Here is an 18,954-nt window from a genome sequence, read left to right as displayed (position 1 = left end):
GTGTGTGATACATGTACACTTGCACCTTAATCCTTATTTATCTTGATATACCGTATATAAATTGTTTATTCGTAATGCACCTTTTTCCTCCTTGTTTGCACCTTTTTTAATTACTAAGCCAATATGTGACCAGTGAATTTCTCCGCTGTGAGATCAAAAAAGCTAATCTAATCTAATCTAATCTAATCTAATCTAATCTAATCTAATCTAATATCGGACTCAATAGCCATTTAAAAAGACTACTTCTATTAATTTCTTCCAGAACTATTCACATACTAGTACTATTTTAAACTGAACTTACAATATTCTCCACTGTTCAGTGCATTTTACCTATTTCCTCTGAGCCGCTGAGGTGCTGGTTTGCTTGGATTTGTTATGAATAACAGGAGCTCAAAGCTACATAGGATACACAAAACGGGCAAAAAGAAGGATGCATTTGTCAGCCGCATAATGAGGAGTCTACCAATCGGAACGGGCTTCGGCGCTACGCTATGATGTCATCGGCCCAAACTCTGGCCCTCGGAGGACGCAGACACTGAATACAAACTCAGTGATAGTGTTTTTTGAATGTTGCCAAATGGTATCACACCAATGAGGAGCCCCTTGCTAGAACTGCACACAAACTATTTGTCTGCTAATATTAAGCATAAAGAAATATCTTAAAGCTCAATGTCAGCAAGTGGGTTATGAAAAAAAGAAAAGTACCATAATCAAATATTGAGTCTGAAATTTAGCCAAAATATTTAGGCTGATAACTGGGGAGGTTTTTTTTAAACAAAGATGTGTCAATTACACCTTACAGCTGTTTAAGACCAACTAACCTGAAAGTTGTTTAAGTATTCCAGCCACAGGTGTTTGCTATTTGATTCAGTAGAAAATCATAAACACAGATCCAGATGTGGAGGTGTTTAAGTTAATAATCTGACCTCTTCATGGTTTTCGGGGACATGTTTTTCTCCAGGTCTCTCTCCAGGTCTTGCACCGATAGGGTGTAGGACTCCGGGCAGTAATCCGTCTCCTCGTCGTAGGCATGGTCCAGCAGCGTACGCGCCCATGTCCCCATATCATATGGAGGCATCATCCCACCAAGCTCTGATGGCAGGATCTCTGGGTGGATGAGCTGGTGGAGGCTGTTCAGGTTGTTACCGTGCATGAAGATCTGCAAACAGACATTAATTGTAAAAATGTAATATATAATGTTAGACGTAAACAGCTACCAAATTGTTTTTATCTATTTTTTTTTGCACATCTCTGGTGTTCTGCATAGCTCTTTATTGATTATTTATTCCTTAGAAACAGAGTATTTATGTTGTAAAAACACTGTACAGTACAATACACTATTTGTTTTATTTTTCTATCTGTTATGTTTATGCTCTTTTCTAAGGTGCACATTGTGTGACCACTTCTACCATAACCTTTGCTGCTGTAAACACCACAATTTACCCATTGTGGAACAATAGAGGGATATTCTATTATATTCTATTCTTTTATATTCGATTCAAACAACATACTTTGTTAAGAGAGAGGACAGGAATAATAACAATAATAATCTATATTTCAAAGTCTTAAATGCTTGAAAAAATATGAAATAAAACATGGACGCAGGATGGTGAATGGATATGACATAATGAGTTTCACTTCTTCATATCCCTATTCAGAAATAAGCACTAAATTGTACATATAAGAGTTGTAAATCTCATCCCTTATAACATTTGTCTGTTAATTGTTTTTTTTTTTTTCATTTTTTTACTGATTTGTCTGATATGAGGTTTTCATTCATTGAATTGTAAACCACAATAGGACCGGCTCTATTTCGCTGAGCTGTTCTTTTAGATAGAAGTGTGTCAAGTCTGCTTTTGATCTTTTAATCATTAATTTCCCAGAGATCCCCAACAGCTAATGTGGTTGGTCCTACTCATTTTATGATGTAGCAGGAGGACATAGTAGTGGGATGGAATAGTGTTTAAATGTACATTTTCAGTGACCTGTTTTAAATGAAGGGTTATTGTATGATGGATGCAAATAGTTTACCATATGTAAGTGTTCAGCTCTGTGTCAGGAATCCAGTTTTTGTGGGTTTTTTCTGTGTTTCCTTTTCTCCTCCACCAGGTGGTGCCCCGTCCTCATTGGCCCTCGCTAGACACCTGCAGATCGTTGCCTCATTACCTGTGGAGTGCCACTGCCTCGAGGCCAGAGTGTTTGCCAGTTTGGGGAAGTTATCCTGCAAACTGGATTTTTCGAACCTTCTCTCCCTGGAAGGATCAACTGAGCTTCAAACTGAGCTGGGAATACAAACAGGAGGTTTGGATCCACTTTTCCTCCAGGAATCGTTTGAGCTTCACACTGAGCAAGGGATTCATCTGCACTACAGTCCGTTCAAGTACCGCAGGAAATCTGAGTGGCAGTCAGTTTCTCCGTTCACCAAGCAACATCCGCAGACTGAGTAAACCCTGCCTGGTCTCTCTGTTTGGTCTTCTGCATTTTGGGTCTGATCTTTAATTAAATCATGACACTATGGACTTTGGGCCATTTCAAAGCCTTGTTTTTCTTTATAGCCATTTGGTTTCAGATTAGCTGGATTGTTACCTTTTTGATGACCCAATTCGATCCAAGCTGTCAGATGAATGGCATCACTTCTGACTTAAATGCCTGATGGGAGAGAATATAGAATTCAAACAAACCCAAATCCTTTGCCCTAATGTCTGCCTTGCCTAGTGGATGTTTAGTCTGTTTTTTTTTTCTCAAAACATTATGGTCAAACATATCTGCTTTAGTCTAATCTTTCAAGAGGACTTTTTCCAAAAGCCCTATTCGCTGATTTAAATGCAGCTTTGCAAACCTTATTCTCGTGGCCCTATTCTTGTTTAGGAGGAGAAACCTTCTATGAACTATACTTAAAAACAACCAACATTAGTTAGGTGTTTATTTGGTGTACTTTCATGAAGTTTAACATTTAACATCCTAATTATTGCTTGTTAAATCAAAGCTGGAGCTTTTTTTTTTCTAACCTTGAGGAAAATTTTCAGATATTTTTGCTCCTGGGTAAATTAGCAGCAGTCTTAAATATTATCATCTTCTCAATAGTTTATTTTGCAACATTATTGTGCCCTTTGAAATATTTGGAAATGGACCTTTGCCTCTTCCAACAGGTTGTTAATAATTGTTTCTCTAAGCTCGTTCATCACAGCATAGTGGAAACACATAAAGGCCTACAACAGGGAACCGAACTGATAAATCACACTCAGTAGTTAGGATGAGTTTATTGCATGCATCTGGTTTGCAGCACCTGAGTTCTAGTGTTCATAATAACTTGTAAGACTTGGCTGTCACCTGTTTTTTAATGAGTGTGGAAAATGTTGTGAATTCAGGACCAGACTTTGATGCCGTGAATTGAAAAAGACTTCCCTTTCAAAATGATCATCATTTTATTCAGAATAGTAGATTCTTCTTAAAGAAAAAACAAAAGATTTTCCTCTGACTTTTTAAAATCTTAAACTGTTTAGCTTACCCTTTTCCTGGTTTTGTCCTTGAGAAATGGTCGAATGACAGTGTAGAGTGCATGGATGTACCAGGGCTGGTTCACAAAGTGGATCCCTCCAAATCTTGCAGGAAAACTGTCCTGTTGGGAGCAGAAAAAATAAACACAACTTGATAAGGTTGCTGAGGATTTTTTTTTTTAAAAGAAAATAACAATTACAGATTTGGTGACCCCTTTGATCTTGTCTATTGTATTTCGCATTTTTCTCATAGAAAGGCTTGATTGTGCTTGATGATGGGTTAAATGAGATTCTTGTTTGTTCATGCTAATGACAAGTCCTTTTCAAAATCCAGGGTTACTTGTGAAGCACCACAGGGTTTAGTGCTTGGACCAATGATTTATTTGTCAAAATAGTATTCCTGTATATAAACCTACTTTAATCTCTGGCCTCTGGTTGCATGTAAACAGATCAAAAGAAACCAAAAGGAAAGCAATAAAAAAAGCAAAAATATTTATCTAAAAAATGCTCTAAAACTTCATTTCAAATGTGTGATATGTATTGTTTTACTTGAGTCAATTATGTAAGACAAGAATATATACAGTATATAATCTAGAATAATACTGTATAAACTGAGAACAAAGATTCCTTATTCATAAAATGCTTCATGAAATAGCTGATAATTGGCATTAATGAGGGAAAAATGGAAGAATATTTAATTAGCATTGCACTTCTGAAGTGATCTCTACCAGTTTTAGTCCGTGAGGCAGACAACCTGTCTACTTTTCAGGTCAGGCAAACTTTCCTTTTTGATAAAGCTTACAGTTAAAAAGGCTCAGGTTATCCTGAGCTATCTCTATAGTTATGCTGCTATAGGCTTAGACTGCTGGAGGACATAGGGACCCCCATTTCATCATTCTGCTTGATTCTATCTCTATTCTCCCACTCTGCAGAATCTGTTAGTTGAATCTCTAACATTATGCTGTCTCTGCTTTTTCTCATAGTAGCTTCGCCTCGTCTGTTCCTGTTTGGCTATGACTCCATCCTGGACAGAAATATAGTCTGTGCTGCTGCCATCAACACCTTTGTTTATAGATGTTGGAGATCAGCCTGTTGTTCAGTGTAGACCTGTTTCTCTGACTGTGACTGGCTGGATGCGTTCTCTTCATCCTCTGACGTGGGAGCTGCCTCGGAGGCTATCTGTCTGGCTGTATGTTTCCAGAGATACAGCTGCCTTCTGTATCTCTGCTTCCGTCTCCTTGAACCCCAGTCGGCCTTGGCAGATGGCCGCTCACACTGAGCCTGGTTCTGCTGGAGGTTTCTTCCTGTTAAAAGGGAGTTTTTCCTCTCCACTGTCGCTACAAGCATGCTTAGTGTGAGGGACTGCCTTCGAGTCAATGAGTCGATGCAATCAGCTGGTTTTCCTTAGATTGAAAACTTGAAAAAAAATGTTTTACTGTATGATCTGGTGAACTGTAAAGTGCCTTGAAATGACTTGTGTTGTGAATTGGCGCTATAGAAATAAAATGAATTTAATTAAATTAACCCCAAAAAGAAGAAAAATCTCTACATTTAATTAAATCATAAAAGTACTTTTCTCAAGTTTCATGAATATAATCAACTATGCAACAGGCCAGTCTAAATCACAATGATTTAAACTCATCCAATATAGAAAACATTGAGATCCTGTTTACACAAAATTACCTCGGCGAGTTTCCTGTCCCTTTTCATTAGATTACTTTTGCAAATGGTCTTTAATCGCATATTAAGTAGGAAATGGTTCAGTCTATTTTAGAGGCACCGCAGCACAAGACCGGTGGGAAATGAGTCCATGTTCATGCAGGTTGGCGTGCAGCATCTGAGTCCAGTGCTGCAGTGTTTCCTAGAAGGCTGGACACAATTATGATGATTACAGTCCTCTTTCATGTGTCTGAGTCATAATTTGGCTGTGGTTCAACAGTACAGCGAGATAACATTCTGACCAAAGTGGTTGCTGATGAAAATTGCTTTGAGCAGACTTTATCTAAAAAAAAAAAAAGTGTGGAGGGGGGGGGGGGGGGGGGGGCATAATTTGGCACTATGTGGAAGAGAAGGAGAAAGTAAAAGTGTCTGAGGTCAGCTCAGGTACACGCATTAGGATTTTACCAAAATGATCCAGCATGGTTGAAGACCCAGTAAGAGTATTTTGCTTCAGTAGCTGTTTTCTATAAATATATAGAGAGCCTTTCTATTGAGAGTCCTTTCATTTAAATTAAATAAATACTGTTAATAATAAATTATTAATAGATATTTAAACAAATAGATAAATTGTACCCATTAAAGACATATATATATATAAAACAGCATTTTTTTTTCTAAAGATGCACCTCAGTGCAAAAAAAAAAATCTTTTGCATTTTAGTCATGATCCACATCATAATCCAGATGCAGGAATTTGTAAAGGATTCTTTTACATTATTTGGTGGAACAAGCAGTTCCTCCCTGAACCAGAGGATGGCAGCATCGACTATTGACAGCTTCAACATCTGACTCAAAAAGTCCAGATGTATTATACCAAGACTATTGTACTATTATATTTTATATCTGGAGTTTTGGCATTGTGGTTAGAGCAGTGTGCTTGTGCTCTGAGAAGGTTGCAAATACTCGGGACAAACTCCACTGCTCCCCAAGGGGATGGGTCAAAATGCAGAGAGTCAATTTCCCAATTGTGGGAACAAAAAGGGATTTACATTACCATTTTATTACATATAAATAAATAATATAGATATTATGTATATCCATTTTTTTATTTATAAATATATCTATTTGTGATTAAAAAACTCTCCTTATGAGTCATATGCAAAATGTCAAAAACGTCATCTTTACATTTGGTTTCATGTTAAGATTAAAAACTGTCTAGTAAATAAAAAAATCTACAGAAAATGATTCCAAAAAAGAGTCACATTTTTATCCTAAAATCTTGCAAACTGTTAAAAATTATTCCACATAACTCAGTATTAAGTCTGCTCCGAATGTTCAACTTCAATTTTAACTTTTATCTTTTCACAATCATCTTAGAGGAATAATCCAACACTGAGGGAATTATACCTTTTCATATTAGCTTTCATTGCATTTAGTTCAAAATCAAAGTTTAACTAACAAAGCATCTTAGAGATGTGTATTTAAAATAATATTTAAAATAGCAATTCTAATCCTCCCATGCTTGTTTTTTTTGTTATGAAAATTGAAAACAAGCTTTTTATTGATCAAATTGACCTTAATCAAAAGCTAAAGCATGTTTTAATGTATATATAACGATTATAAATGGAATATACTTAAAAAAATTATTGAACACTATTGAGCCACATTGAATAAAAAAACTATTTTATCCATCATTTAGTACCTTTTACATTTGAATATGAGAGGACTTTGGACTCCTCTGTGTCTCAACCTTTGGTCTGCCCTTTGCATGGCAGCCATGTTCACTTTGATGAAGTAACTGGCTGCATTATGCATGAGCACCTGAAAATGGAATATGAGCTGTGAGGTCCTGAGAAGAGGATCAAGAGTATGAACAGGAGCTTAGGGATGGCATACTTTCCTGCAAATCACTTCTGAAGAAAAATAGGAAAGGTCGGATTTGTAAACATTAAAGGTGAAGGACAATTCTCTCTGCCGAAGAACAAATTTCCATACCACAGAAACCCTCATTATTTTTAATCCAAAACTAAAACTCATATATTAATTTTTCTTATAGTCTTGCCTTTATGTAAACGACTTGCCTGCATTGATTTCTTAGCATCAATTATAATCACAAATCTGAATGTAAATTGGAATCTCTGTATGAACTAAACTAAAAGCAAGAAATGTGAGATCGCATTGCAACATAAGAGACTGAAAAATAGTAAAGAAGTTATCTTTCAGGTCATAGTGTAGATTAGCTTTAGGCTCAGAATGACTTTGTAAGAATTTTAGCTGGATTTTGCTGTTTAGTATCCCATTAAAAGTGCTGGTCTCAAAAACACTGGAGCAAAAAAGAGAATATCATCAAAATTGACAGAGAAAACATGTGGAAGATGGTACTCTGGTCTATTTTGTTCTTAATGCTAAATGTTTGAAGTGTTACGTCCACCAGTTGTTTGGTGGGGGTAACATTAAAGGAGACCACACAAGGATTTTCTTTAAACTGAAAATTGAATTTATTAAATTATACTAAAGAAACAAAACCTGGAAAAAGGATAAATAAAATGGGGAATAGAAAATGGCTTACTGCAAAACCAATAACTAAACAGAAATAAGCAAATGCAACCAAACCTATCAAAACCCAACCATAGGACAGGATACGAACCAAACCAAACCAAACGGGTTTCTGAGGAGGTAAGAGGGAGAAGTCTCCTGTCTGCTGCTTGCATGACAGCTTTTAAAGTAGACAAGCACCAATTAGGGCAAAACAGATCACCTGCAGAAGGCCTGCATCCAGAACCCTGCAAGGAAAGGGGAGAAAACCACTGCAGCCGTAATGGAAGGAAATGTAACTTTGCAAATCAGCCTAAACGCACCAGCCTTAAGGACTGGTTATCCTCCCGCAGCAGTGTGTCTCAGTGAGCTTGTCGCAGATATTTTTGATTTATGCCCAATACTAAAGCGTGGTCTGCACTATGTTATTCCACGCCACAACGGAAGAGGGACAATCAGGAACTAGCTGTGGGTCTAGATACAGCCAAGGAGGTGAGGAAATGGAAAAACTAAAGAGGCAACTCTTCTAGTGGTTCCAGCTTCACGAGTCATTTCCCACAATGGCGGTCATACAAAAAAAACAAGCCGGTAAGGTACCAAACAAGAAATACACATAGAGTAGAGCGGATATAGATTTGACCAATCAGAGGCCTCCTGTCTGCGGCACTGTCTGCGGTCACCAACAATTTTGGAGAGTGTCTGTGGAAGAGGAGGGGACACATTTGCATTCACTGCGACACACATGCAGACGACCTGGTTTCTGAGTATAAATTAGCCTTTAGAGTGAACATTGAAGGTGGCAGAGCCAGATCTATGCCTATATGGCCATGGGGTGGCCATATAGGCATAGATCTTGCAATTGAGGTAGTGAAGACTGACTAGATTTTCATAAAGCCTTGCAAATTAATCTGCAAACATGTAAATTATCTAAGTCAGTTATTGTTCTGCATCATATTTACATTTAACTGGCGATCTGTCCAGGGTGTAACCCACCTCTCGCCCATAGACAGCTGGAGATCGGCACCAGCACCCCTCGTGACCCTGCTTGGGATAAGCGTGATGGAAAATGAATGTATGAATATTTACATTTAATGTGCTGAGCAGTGGTTCATTATCTCCAATTTTACAGACGACTATTTGATGTCTGTAGAGACTCATAACTTTCTCCTTCTTCAACATAAAGCAGACCATTTGCTCTTAACTTATCTTATTTAACATTGCTTCATTGATGTAAATATTGAAATTACTGTAATTTTGTTGTCATTTTAATGACAACTGAACAATCAAATTAGTTTGGACGCTCGGTTAGAGAGCACCACTGCTGCCACCCTCTGGTTTACTGCTTGTTCCAGAGGGGTCTAGTATGAACAACAAATCACTTGCACTGCAAAAAATGTAAATCTAAATAAGTAATTTTTTCTTAAAATAAGTAATTTTTTTCTTGAATTGAGGAGGTAAGTGAGACACTTTGCCAATGCAACAAGAAAATTTAAATTTAAAATAAGAAAAAATAACTGCATTATCTTGTTTCAAATGCATATTATCTAATTATCTTGTTCTAAGAGTAAAAATACTGATTCCATTGGCAAACGATCTTATTTACCTGCTCAAATTAAGAATAAATTCCCTTAATTTAAGAATTAGTTTACTTATTTCTAGATGTTTTTGCAGTGAATTGGACCACACTGGAAAAACGATCTAGAAATAAGTAAAAATTTCTTATATTAAGCGTATTTACCCTTAAAATAAGTAGTTAAATGCAATAGTTTGCCAATGGAATGAGTATTTATACTCATAAATTAACATAATTATATAACATGCACTTGAAATAAGACAATGCAGTTGTTTTTTCCTTATTTTAAATATAAATTGTCTTGTTCCATTGGCAAAATGTTTCTTTTACCTCCTCAATCCAAGAGCAAATGCACTTATTTTAAGAAAAAAAAGGACTTATCTAGATTTCTATTTTTCCCAGTGCAGACCATTGGTTGACCACAGTAGACCCAGTAACATACCCAGATGTATGAAGTTGGGACAACAGGAAAGATTCAGAGGTTGTGATTACTTTTAAAACGCACTGAAGAGAGAAACATCACTAATAAAGTTCTTTAAGCTTTTATTTTACAAGAAAGTGATAATAATCTAATGCCTGAAATCAAAAAGAAAAGAAGCTAAACAATAAAAAAATACCATGATACAGTTTAAACAATAAAACAGAATTAAACTACTAAAAATATCAACCTTTCTTGCCTTTTTTCAGCAGAATTGTACTTTTTCTAATTTCAGATGGGATTGAAATCTACATATTGCCTTTGAACTTGTTGACGAATAAGGAGCTTAAATGTTTGGTAAGTAGGAGCTGCCAATTCCAGACCACCAAGTCAGAACCACTTCAGTGCTTCCTTTGATGTCGGCCCACCGCCAAGCAAAAGTGGATCCTAAGGGAACGAGAACGTGGGGAGGATTTCTTCTTAGATTCCTGCTGTATGTCACTGCCGATTATGTCACACTTTCAGCAAATATACTAAATGATAGAAGATGGACGGGAGACTGTTTACAAATACTGGGCAGCCTGTTGATCTGTTCCTTTTCACATTTACATATTGTGATGCTGACTCATCTCTCCTCCTCTCCCCTGGAGCCTGTGGCTTCACTCAGGAAGATAAACACATTAGACATGATTTGCTCCCCAAAGCCTGACTTAGTTTTAAAGAAATACACCTACCCACTTCCTGCTTCATGTCATAAATCACTCTGATGGATTTGTCTGCAAATCCAACCCCCGGCCACAACCACCTTGTTAAATCAGTAAATCTTACAGACTTCTTTCTTCTCCTTCAGTGACAATTACAGTAAAGATTTGCATTGTATTGCAGACCATAAACGGATGGATTAGCCTTTAATACTTTTGCCAAACTGTAATCATTAGGGTTGGTGTCTTGCAGCATTAAGATGTGTCTCTTCTTTGGCACACATGAATGAAATGATGATGTCAATAGCAGGACTCTGTAAATCTGGATCGTTTGGTGAGGAGGTAATTCAGGGATTAATTCAGGTGTGTTTGACAGAGGACACATTGAAGAGCTGCAGGACTTCAGCTCTTCAGGACTGGAGTTGGACATAAAGGATCTGTTTACCAACCCTACAGTGAACTCATTGCCGCTTTTAGGAAACTAGTTTAAGTTAATCAAAGTTTTAATACTTGATGAAGTAGTTAAAGATGGGTACTATGATTAGAAAGGGTGTATATGGTATAGGCAGCAGCAATACGCATGTAGACAAAGGCCTGATAATGAATTACTACAATATGCAATAATTTATGCATATATAGGGAATTAAATGTATTCATTTTTTGAATTAAATGTATTGCTTTAATGGATTATTTAATTCATAAATTTTTATTCATTTTTTATTATTCAATGGGACATTCAATCATTTAATTGCACATTTTGCAGGTTTATTATTATGTAAATCATGTGTTATGCAAGTAAATATATTAGATATAAAATAAGAATGATATTTAAATGTTTTTGGATCATTTTCTGTAAATCACAGAAATGGTTGCGTCCTAAAACCCCAGAAGTTTAGCAGTTTCTGAAGCACTTAGTCCAGTCCGTTTGGCAGTAAAAAACATTCTTTATATCTCCTCTCATTTTATCTTTAAATGCCCCGTATCATGTCTGGATTTCTCAATTAATTTATTTTTTTCATGTGATCGGCTGATTTCCTGACGTTTTTACAATAAATTCTGTAGGTTGTATCCAATAAACTCGGTAAGGAGGGCATGCAGTTTATTAATGCTTGGTTTTATCCCGTTTAAAGACCAGAAATAACATTCAGAACCAGCTGCAACACTGACAGGCAGAAGCTGCTTCAACTTAAACTGTTACTTGCAGGCTCAGTCTGAGAACATTTGCAGAAAACCCTTCAGAGGCTCGCAGTGTGACTGAGAGGATTTGGGCAGTCAGAGTATTATGGGAGTGCCAGGTCTGGGGAATATTAAACAACTGCAGTGATGTAAATTTCTAAAAGGAGCTTTAGAGAAGACCTTGAACATGACACATATCAGGTACACTCTTCTGACTTATCCATCCGTCATTTCTTCATGCACTGTTTTCCGACTTCATAGCTCCATTGTTTGGGTAGAAGTGATCATTTCTCCACTAACAGAACTCACACTTATGAAAAATGAAGATACTTTTGAAATGCTTTCGACTGAGAGCTTCAAAGTCAGCAGCCTGCTGTATTTGGATGTAATTAGGTTTGGATTGCAGCCCAGCAGGTTGGCCAACTTTCAGACAGCAGAAATAAATAAACATGCTATGATTGAGTAAGCCTTGTTAGTATAAATGAGGCAGGTACTGTACAAGAACAACAACCTAGGTGGCAAATATTAGAAGAATCAAGTTGTTTTAAATGTTTTTTATATATCAGTTATTTTAAAACAAGGAGTATCAATGTCTCTATAATCGCTGAGAAAATGTGTTTTGTTTCCCCCCCTTGTGATTTTAGTATTTCGGGTTTACAAACACACTGAGCAGATTTCTACCTGCAGGATGTAGGAATAATGAATCCATTTACCACAGCATCAACACTGATGATGAAAGGGATCTGCAAGGGTTTTCACAGCTGATTTTTTCCCCAAAGCATCTGCTTAAAAGATGATTTTACAGCTCGATCGCAGATGACATCAGTTTCCCTTATTTTCTTCTGCAGACGAGTTGTTTTGTTATGCTCTGCTTGTTTCGATATAAAAGGATTCATAAATGCAGCAAGAAAAACTTATGTGAAGAAAGAATTTCATGATAAATGCTTGAAAGAAAACATCTTTTACAAGCTATTTAAAAAGTCTGATTCAAGTAATGCTTGCTCTAATCTCTTTTTTAACTTTATTCAAAGGAAATGCTTTAGCATTTAGAAATTTTACACTAAAGTGCTTCTGTCTGAAGTGACCTCAGACGTTCTGTATTGATCTGCAACAAACCACAAGCTAAACCTGGCCGAGGACCCGGGCTCAGCAGAGCAATAAAGAGAACAGAGTCAGCATCCAGTGCCTGATGCATCAACTAAGGCAAACAGCATTGATTTATATACACACTGTAAACTTGCACCGGCCATAAAGCCCAAACAACTATAGGGGTTATTTATATAACAGATTAAAACCAATTAGGCCCAGTCAATTACTCACTAAAATGGGTTGAGATTCAGAGCAAATGATCCTCTAATGAAACAATATAAAATAACAATAAAAAGGAAACTCCTCAGTCACCTACAGAAGAAATAAAGAAGAAATAATCGATGCTCTGAGGTGTGCGTGAAGCTTCCATTTATCGGCTGATCCTCCAGAAGCTCCTAAATCAGTTTATGCTGAGATAAAAGCTGAGAGCGACAGACTGATCATTTATTATTCGGTTTATCAAACAGAGCTCTGACAGGAGCACGAGATGGGAGGGATTCAGATGATGGGGAACAGATTCACAGCATCCAAACCTGAGTTATTGCTCCGCACCTCTCCAGTCAGAAATACAGGAATAGACCATCTGTGGACATCTCTTTGGATTGATAACAGTTAAATTCAGTTTACCCAAATTAGTATTGCAAATCCAATTTCCTGAAAAAATAACATGTTGGTAGAGGACACAGAGAAAGAACATGGCTTCCTTTAAAAACATAGATAAGTGTTTGTCGCCACCAGGGGGGCGCATTTAATTTTGAGTTCTGAGTGTCTGACGAGGGGATAGGTTATTTAAGGTCAACCATCAATTCTGTTTAGGTGTTGTTAATAGGCTGAGGCAAACAGTTTTCTAGTGTGCTTGGTTTGGATTTATGTCGAATTTATGTGGATCTTGAAGGAAACAGTAAGACAATGGACTTTGTGCTGAAAATAAATGACTTTGTTTTATGTCAAACGGAAGATCGGCATTCTAAATCTTAATTGAGCGCACGTAAAACCAATGCCTTCCAAAAATAACCACCAGTAGCCTAAAATATAGGATTTTAGCCGCTACAGGGAAGGTAATTCAAAGCTTGTTCTGGTGTCACCAAACTAAGGTTGTTGTTTAAAAGCTCAAATGTTGCATAAAATCTAATGTTAGAGAAAAAAGAAATGTTCTGAAAAGTACAATGCCCTGATTTATAAACATGGTGTAGGGTCTGTGATGCTGTGGGTCTTATTCTTTGTCAAAGTTTTGTATTTGTTGTTTGAAATAAAATAAAAATAATTATGTTGCATCTGAAAGATAATAGCTAACTGGTCCATGCAGTTGTGTCAGCAAACCTTCATTTATATTAGAGAGAGACCAATACGTCAGCCGGACGATATTAGCGTTTCCTTTCTTGTATTGGTATCGGTCAAAATGAGCATGTGTTTGCTTTGAGATCACATGAAGTGCATCCTTTGCTGCTTTCTCCATATACTATTAATTCTTAATGTTTTGCTTTATTTTTTAGTAAACATTTTTTTTTTGTCGCTTAAAGACATTAGCCTTGTGAGACCATCCTGATCTCGAGAGCTTTCAAGATTTCACTCGCTAATCAGTCTGGAGACTCTCCGTTGAAGAAAATTTGGAGCCGTTCACCAAACGAACGTCCAATCAGCGTCGGCTTTGAGGCGGGTTGAGGCGTGACGCAACGAGAAGCGCGACAGTTCAGTCCAAAGAACATGGCGGCTTCATGAAACTAGCGTTAGCGTGGCTATCGAGCAAGTTTTATCGGAATTACAGAGTATTTTTTCACTGAAAGAAGAGTAAAACACTGCTCTGGAGGCTTTTCTCAGAGTAAAAGATGTTTTTGCTCTTCTCCCGCCTGGTTTCGGCAAGAGTAGCCTGGCTTGTGGTTGTGTTTTCGTCGTCGGTCTGTTAGTACGTCATATGCTTCGTTGATCTGATTGGTTTATTTGGCCCGTCTATCACCAACCAGTATTTTCGCCCAGTCCCAAAATTACTTCAACGGAAGGTTTCCAGATGGAAATGCGGAGCAAATCCAGCAAATCCATCTGGCGGAGTCAGGTTATAAAGACATAGTGGAGGATGTTCTTTTTCCAGGTGAATCATCAAAATAAGTGGTCCTGCTAATTGTCAATCATTCCGGTAATATGTTTACCTAAGGCCGTCCTACGTGCTTATCCACATTTTCACTTACAGTAACAGTGTTGAGTCTCACATAGTGGAAAAATTGCAAAATTTCTTTTGGAAAGTAAGCTCGTATGAGCGATGCAAACAGCAACTTTTAAACAGAGCGTATACGAGGAGAAATGGGCTTGCGCACGCTCTTGCATGAGTTTAATAGGCGTCCCACTGACCTTCTCCTTTGCGTGCATATTTTTTTACTCATTCTCTTAAACCAAACCGCTCTCCTGAAGCACATAAACTGCTAATGGCTGAAAACCAGTTGCTGGATCTGTTCACCACTGAGGGAAAGAGTTTAAATATATTCATGCTTTTTTCCTGTTTAAATGTTAAAGATGGATGCAACATATCGCTTAGAAATTATCAAATACCTTATTTTTCATATATAATTTTGATTTTTTAAATGCAGCATATAAAACATGCTGTAATTCTGTACCTGCAGCACAAAAATACCTGTAAAAAAATCAGATATTTTGATCAAATCAATGTTTTCCCAGCCAGTGAATCTATCAGCCGCACTGTTAAACAGCTGATGTAATGGAAGCTGATGGGTCTTCTACGCTTCAAGTGTGCCTGAGTTGTGGTCATAAATCTTTTTTCTCTCCATAATGTTTTTTTCAGGCTTTGTACAACCCAGGTTGATGAGTTCCTTCTACGTTCCGCTCTGCATCTGTCACTTCCAATCCATACGAGGATGAGTTAGCTTGTCCTCAATGGAGGGAAAAAAGAGCTCAGTGGTTTGGAAAAGGGGAACACGCCATGTAAAGGCCTTTGTAAAGCATAGCCTACAGTTATAACTTTGTTTGCTCTTTTCAGAAGCCTCCTTTAGTGGACGCTATGTAGAACTGGAAAATGGGAGATGTTCTATATTTGACCGGAAAGCTCTGGCATTTTTTTTTTTATCAAACTTCACTGATTTTGTTTTTTTTTACTTGCTTTTAGGAAGGTCAAAGCACTGTGTAAATCTGACTTTGGGCTTTTTCATCCTTATCTAATTTCTTCAGATGGTTTTATACAATCTTTTTCTTTATATCTAGTCAACACTCGTTCTCCCCTTTCTTTACTCAACCTTTTAACCAATCAGACAAACTTGCTTCTGGTGCTTAAACCATTAAACCCATCTGTTCCTGCCTTGGGTTAGATTTAACTTGCACCACCTCACAAATCAACTCGTAAGAATCACAGATAGAAAAAAAGGTAAAAGAGACACAAAAAGGTGAAGAAGAACTGCCACTTTTAAGAAGAATCTGAACAAAAAAGAAAAAATGTCTGGTTTGATGAAAAAGCAAATAGAAACTGCCCAGAAAAGGACTCCCTGATGCTTAGGAGAAGCTCTCTGGTTAAAGTAACGTCAGTATAGCAGCAGGATACAGTAGAAATAAACAAACATGAACAAGTGAACTACAGAGGCAGCTGTCCATGGGGCCCTCTTTATAAAACTTCTTCATCTTTCTGCAGTTAATATATTTCTATGTTGTATTCTGTCTGTTGCCACTGGTAACATTTTCTTACAAACAGAAGAAGTGGAATAAACTGGTTATGATAAGTATTTCAAATACAACCAGTGTTCAAACAGCAACAAATAAGATCAAATAAACAATTTTCATCCAAGCCACCTCTTCTTTTTTCACATTATGTTTTACTGGCTGACTAATTTAGATGTGGTTGTGAGGATATGCAGATCTTTGGGGTTTGAATGTTTATAAGAGTTAATATAGATGCTTCAAGTTTCCAATGTAAGGCTAACAAAGCAAATGGTTACACTTTTCAAACTGTCCTATGGTAAGGTTTTTTTTGTTTTTTTTTCACGAAAAGTGGAAGGCAGCACCGGGCAAGTTACGCCACCGTTTGCGGATGGATTGTAGATGCTTGGACTAACGTGTCTGCTGGCACTGTTGTTCGAGCTTTCGCAAAAACCGGCATCATTTCCGAGGAGCCGCGCGGCACGGAAAGTGACTCTGACAGCGAAGAAGAGGAAATTGGCATGTCTGATTTAGCGCAGCTGTTTAATTCAGAAACAGTGCATGATGACTTTGATGGGTTCGATTAATACTTTGTAACAAATACATGAATAAAACACAAATATACTCAGTTTTGCTCCCGCTCTATTTTTAAATATGCAGTAGAGGTATTTAAATGTAGTAGAGGATATGTACCTGTATAGAAAACCCGCGCCTTTTAGCATGGTGCACCTTATGGTTGTGAAAATACGGTACAATAATAAATTGTTGAACATTGACAGATATTTTCCTCTGCTAATAAACTTTTGATTCTTTAAAAAAAATCGACAAAATATAGCAGAAAAGGGTTTTAGAATAATTTCCACAATATTGAGCAGCAAGAAGTGCTACTTAGGGGCCATTTTTGGTTTACCTACAATTTCTTAAGCTGATAAATGTAAAATCTTAAATTATCAGAAATTATCTTTTTTTTAAATAAAATTACCTCTCCATTTAGATTTCAGTTTAATCAAAATGATTAAATATGTTTTAGAGAAAATTATTGTTTAGAGTAATTGTATGTTAATACGAATATATAAAATCAAACTAAAAGGATAGAAACAATATAAAAAAAAATAATTTTTCTGCATGATATCTAGACTTAAAGCATTAAAGTGACTACAGCTAACCGTGTTGGTCACAGTTTAAAGTGAGTGGGAGGGCCAGTTCAATTAAAGTTAGCAACAGGTAGCAAAATGTTATTAAATATGCGTTTAACTCATCTTCCATGTAGTGAGTTTCCTTTTACTCTAATTACTGATAGAGGCAAGCTTCCTGGCATTAAAATTCAAAGGTTCTTCACATGACTGCTTCAGTGAATGCTGAGAGCTAATCAGGCAGGTTGTGTGATCATTCAAGAGCCACTTCAGTATTTTGTAAGAAGCAAACTGCTTTTTCTTTTCTCTTTTTAATAGGTGCAACATGATGCAGCTCATTGTCTGTCTTCTCATGTGAATCCTTGTGTGTTTGAAGCCGTTGACCTGCCTGCATGTGCAGATTGCTCTGCGCCTCAGAGGAGCTTGTTGTCCTGCCAAACCAACAGAAGGAGGGAACAAGGTGCAACGACACAGAACTGGTTTGGGTGAAGATCCCGAGATAATTACTGCATCGTTATTTGTTCTGCATCGCTATTTAAAGATCTCTATCTCGGTGTTACTGACTTGGTTGACAAATTCTGTTGCTTGCACAAATGCAGCTTCTCCGCTGATGGCACCTCTAACAAAGGTGTTTACAAAACCCTCAGAGAAATTCCTTTTTATTGCAGTGGAATAATCAGATTAGCTTTGAAGACCTTGCTCTTCCCTTTAAATCTTTGTGTGTGGTAACAAAGAAAATCCTATTATTGCCCAGCCTCTTTTGTCACAGTTGCCCCTCTTTTAAATTTCAAAAGATGCTCAGGTTTAGGTGAGTAACTGTTTTATGTTTCTGCATCCCTTTCTAGTCATATAAAGATCAACACATCTGCGTCACACAAATGCCATGTGCTTTTGCATTCCCCCTATGTAGCTAAAAGCAATGAGCCTCCATTGCATCCTATTCTGTCTCCTGGAAATAGAAAGCCGCTGGTTTTTGCTCATTAGTTTGTTTGATCGGTTTAAAATATGGAAGTTTTTTCAAGTTTCAATTTTTGCATTGTCAACTGTCAATTGTGCCTTTGGTATTTTTCAGTCTTGAAGTGGGAATTTAGGTGGGATTATGACAAAGAATACGTGTGAAGTTTGCTGCATATTCATAGATGTAGATATCCTTCATAATGTGATGCTAATCACAGTTCAGTGTCTGTCTGCAGGGGCAGAAGTGGGAAATGATGTGGACGATGTGCCACACCCTAACAGCTCACAAAACTTTTGGCAAATCTAAAGGAAAACATCCCAATAATGCAGATTTGTTCAAGATTTTTCCATCTGGCTTAAAGTAGGATATATAGCCAGGCTTAATGATTGGATCAGCCAAAAAGTAAGATGTTGTCAACTTAGCCAAAAGGAATTTCACCATCACATCTGGAGTAATGCTCAACTCTAAGCATCTATCCTTTTTAGTCAAAGAAAACTCTGTGATTTACCAAGATTGAAAACCACAGAACATTTACCCTAAATCAACACATAAACCAAACTACGTAGGGGAGTGGTGACCTAGT

At 37.1% G+C, this 18,954-nt stretch overlaps 1 protein-coding gene across 2 annotated transcripts in view; it reads right to left on the bottom strand.

The window, feature by feature from the left end:
- The window catches only part of clvs2 (clavesin 2), a 58,398-nt gene that overhangs the window by 7,523 nt on the left and 31,921 nt on the right, over positions 1-18,954 (bottom strand). For both annotated transcript variants that reach the window (XR_005282392.1, XM_038304150.1), the window contains exons 3-4: positions 3,509-3,619; positions 927-1,159 (exon numbers count right to left, since the gene is read on the bottom strand). Coding sequence is in view for 1 of the 2 variants with exons in the window: in XM_038304150.1 (XP_038160078.1) it covers positions 927-1,159; positions 3,509-3,619 (344 nt within the window). In the remaining variant the exon portion in view is untranslated. The remainder of the gene's footprint in view (positions 1-926; positions 1,160-3,508; positions 3,620-18,954) is intronic.

This window comes from Cyprinodon tularosa, unplaced genomic scaffold (assembly GCF_016077235.1).
Source record: "Cyprinodon tularosa strain WSP-4 unplaced genomic scaffold, ASM1607723v1 ctg526, whole genome shotgun sequence".
Lineage (NCBI taxonomy): Eukaryota > Metazoa > Chordata > Actinopteri > Cyprinodontiformes > Cyprinodontidae > Cyprinodon > Cyprinodon tularosa.
Note: the sequence above shows the minus strand (reverse complement) of the source record. Positions and strands in the feature narration are given on the sequence as shown.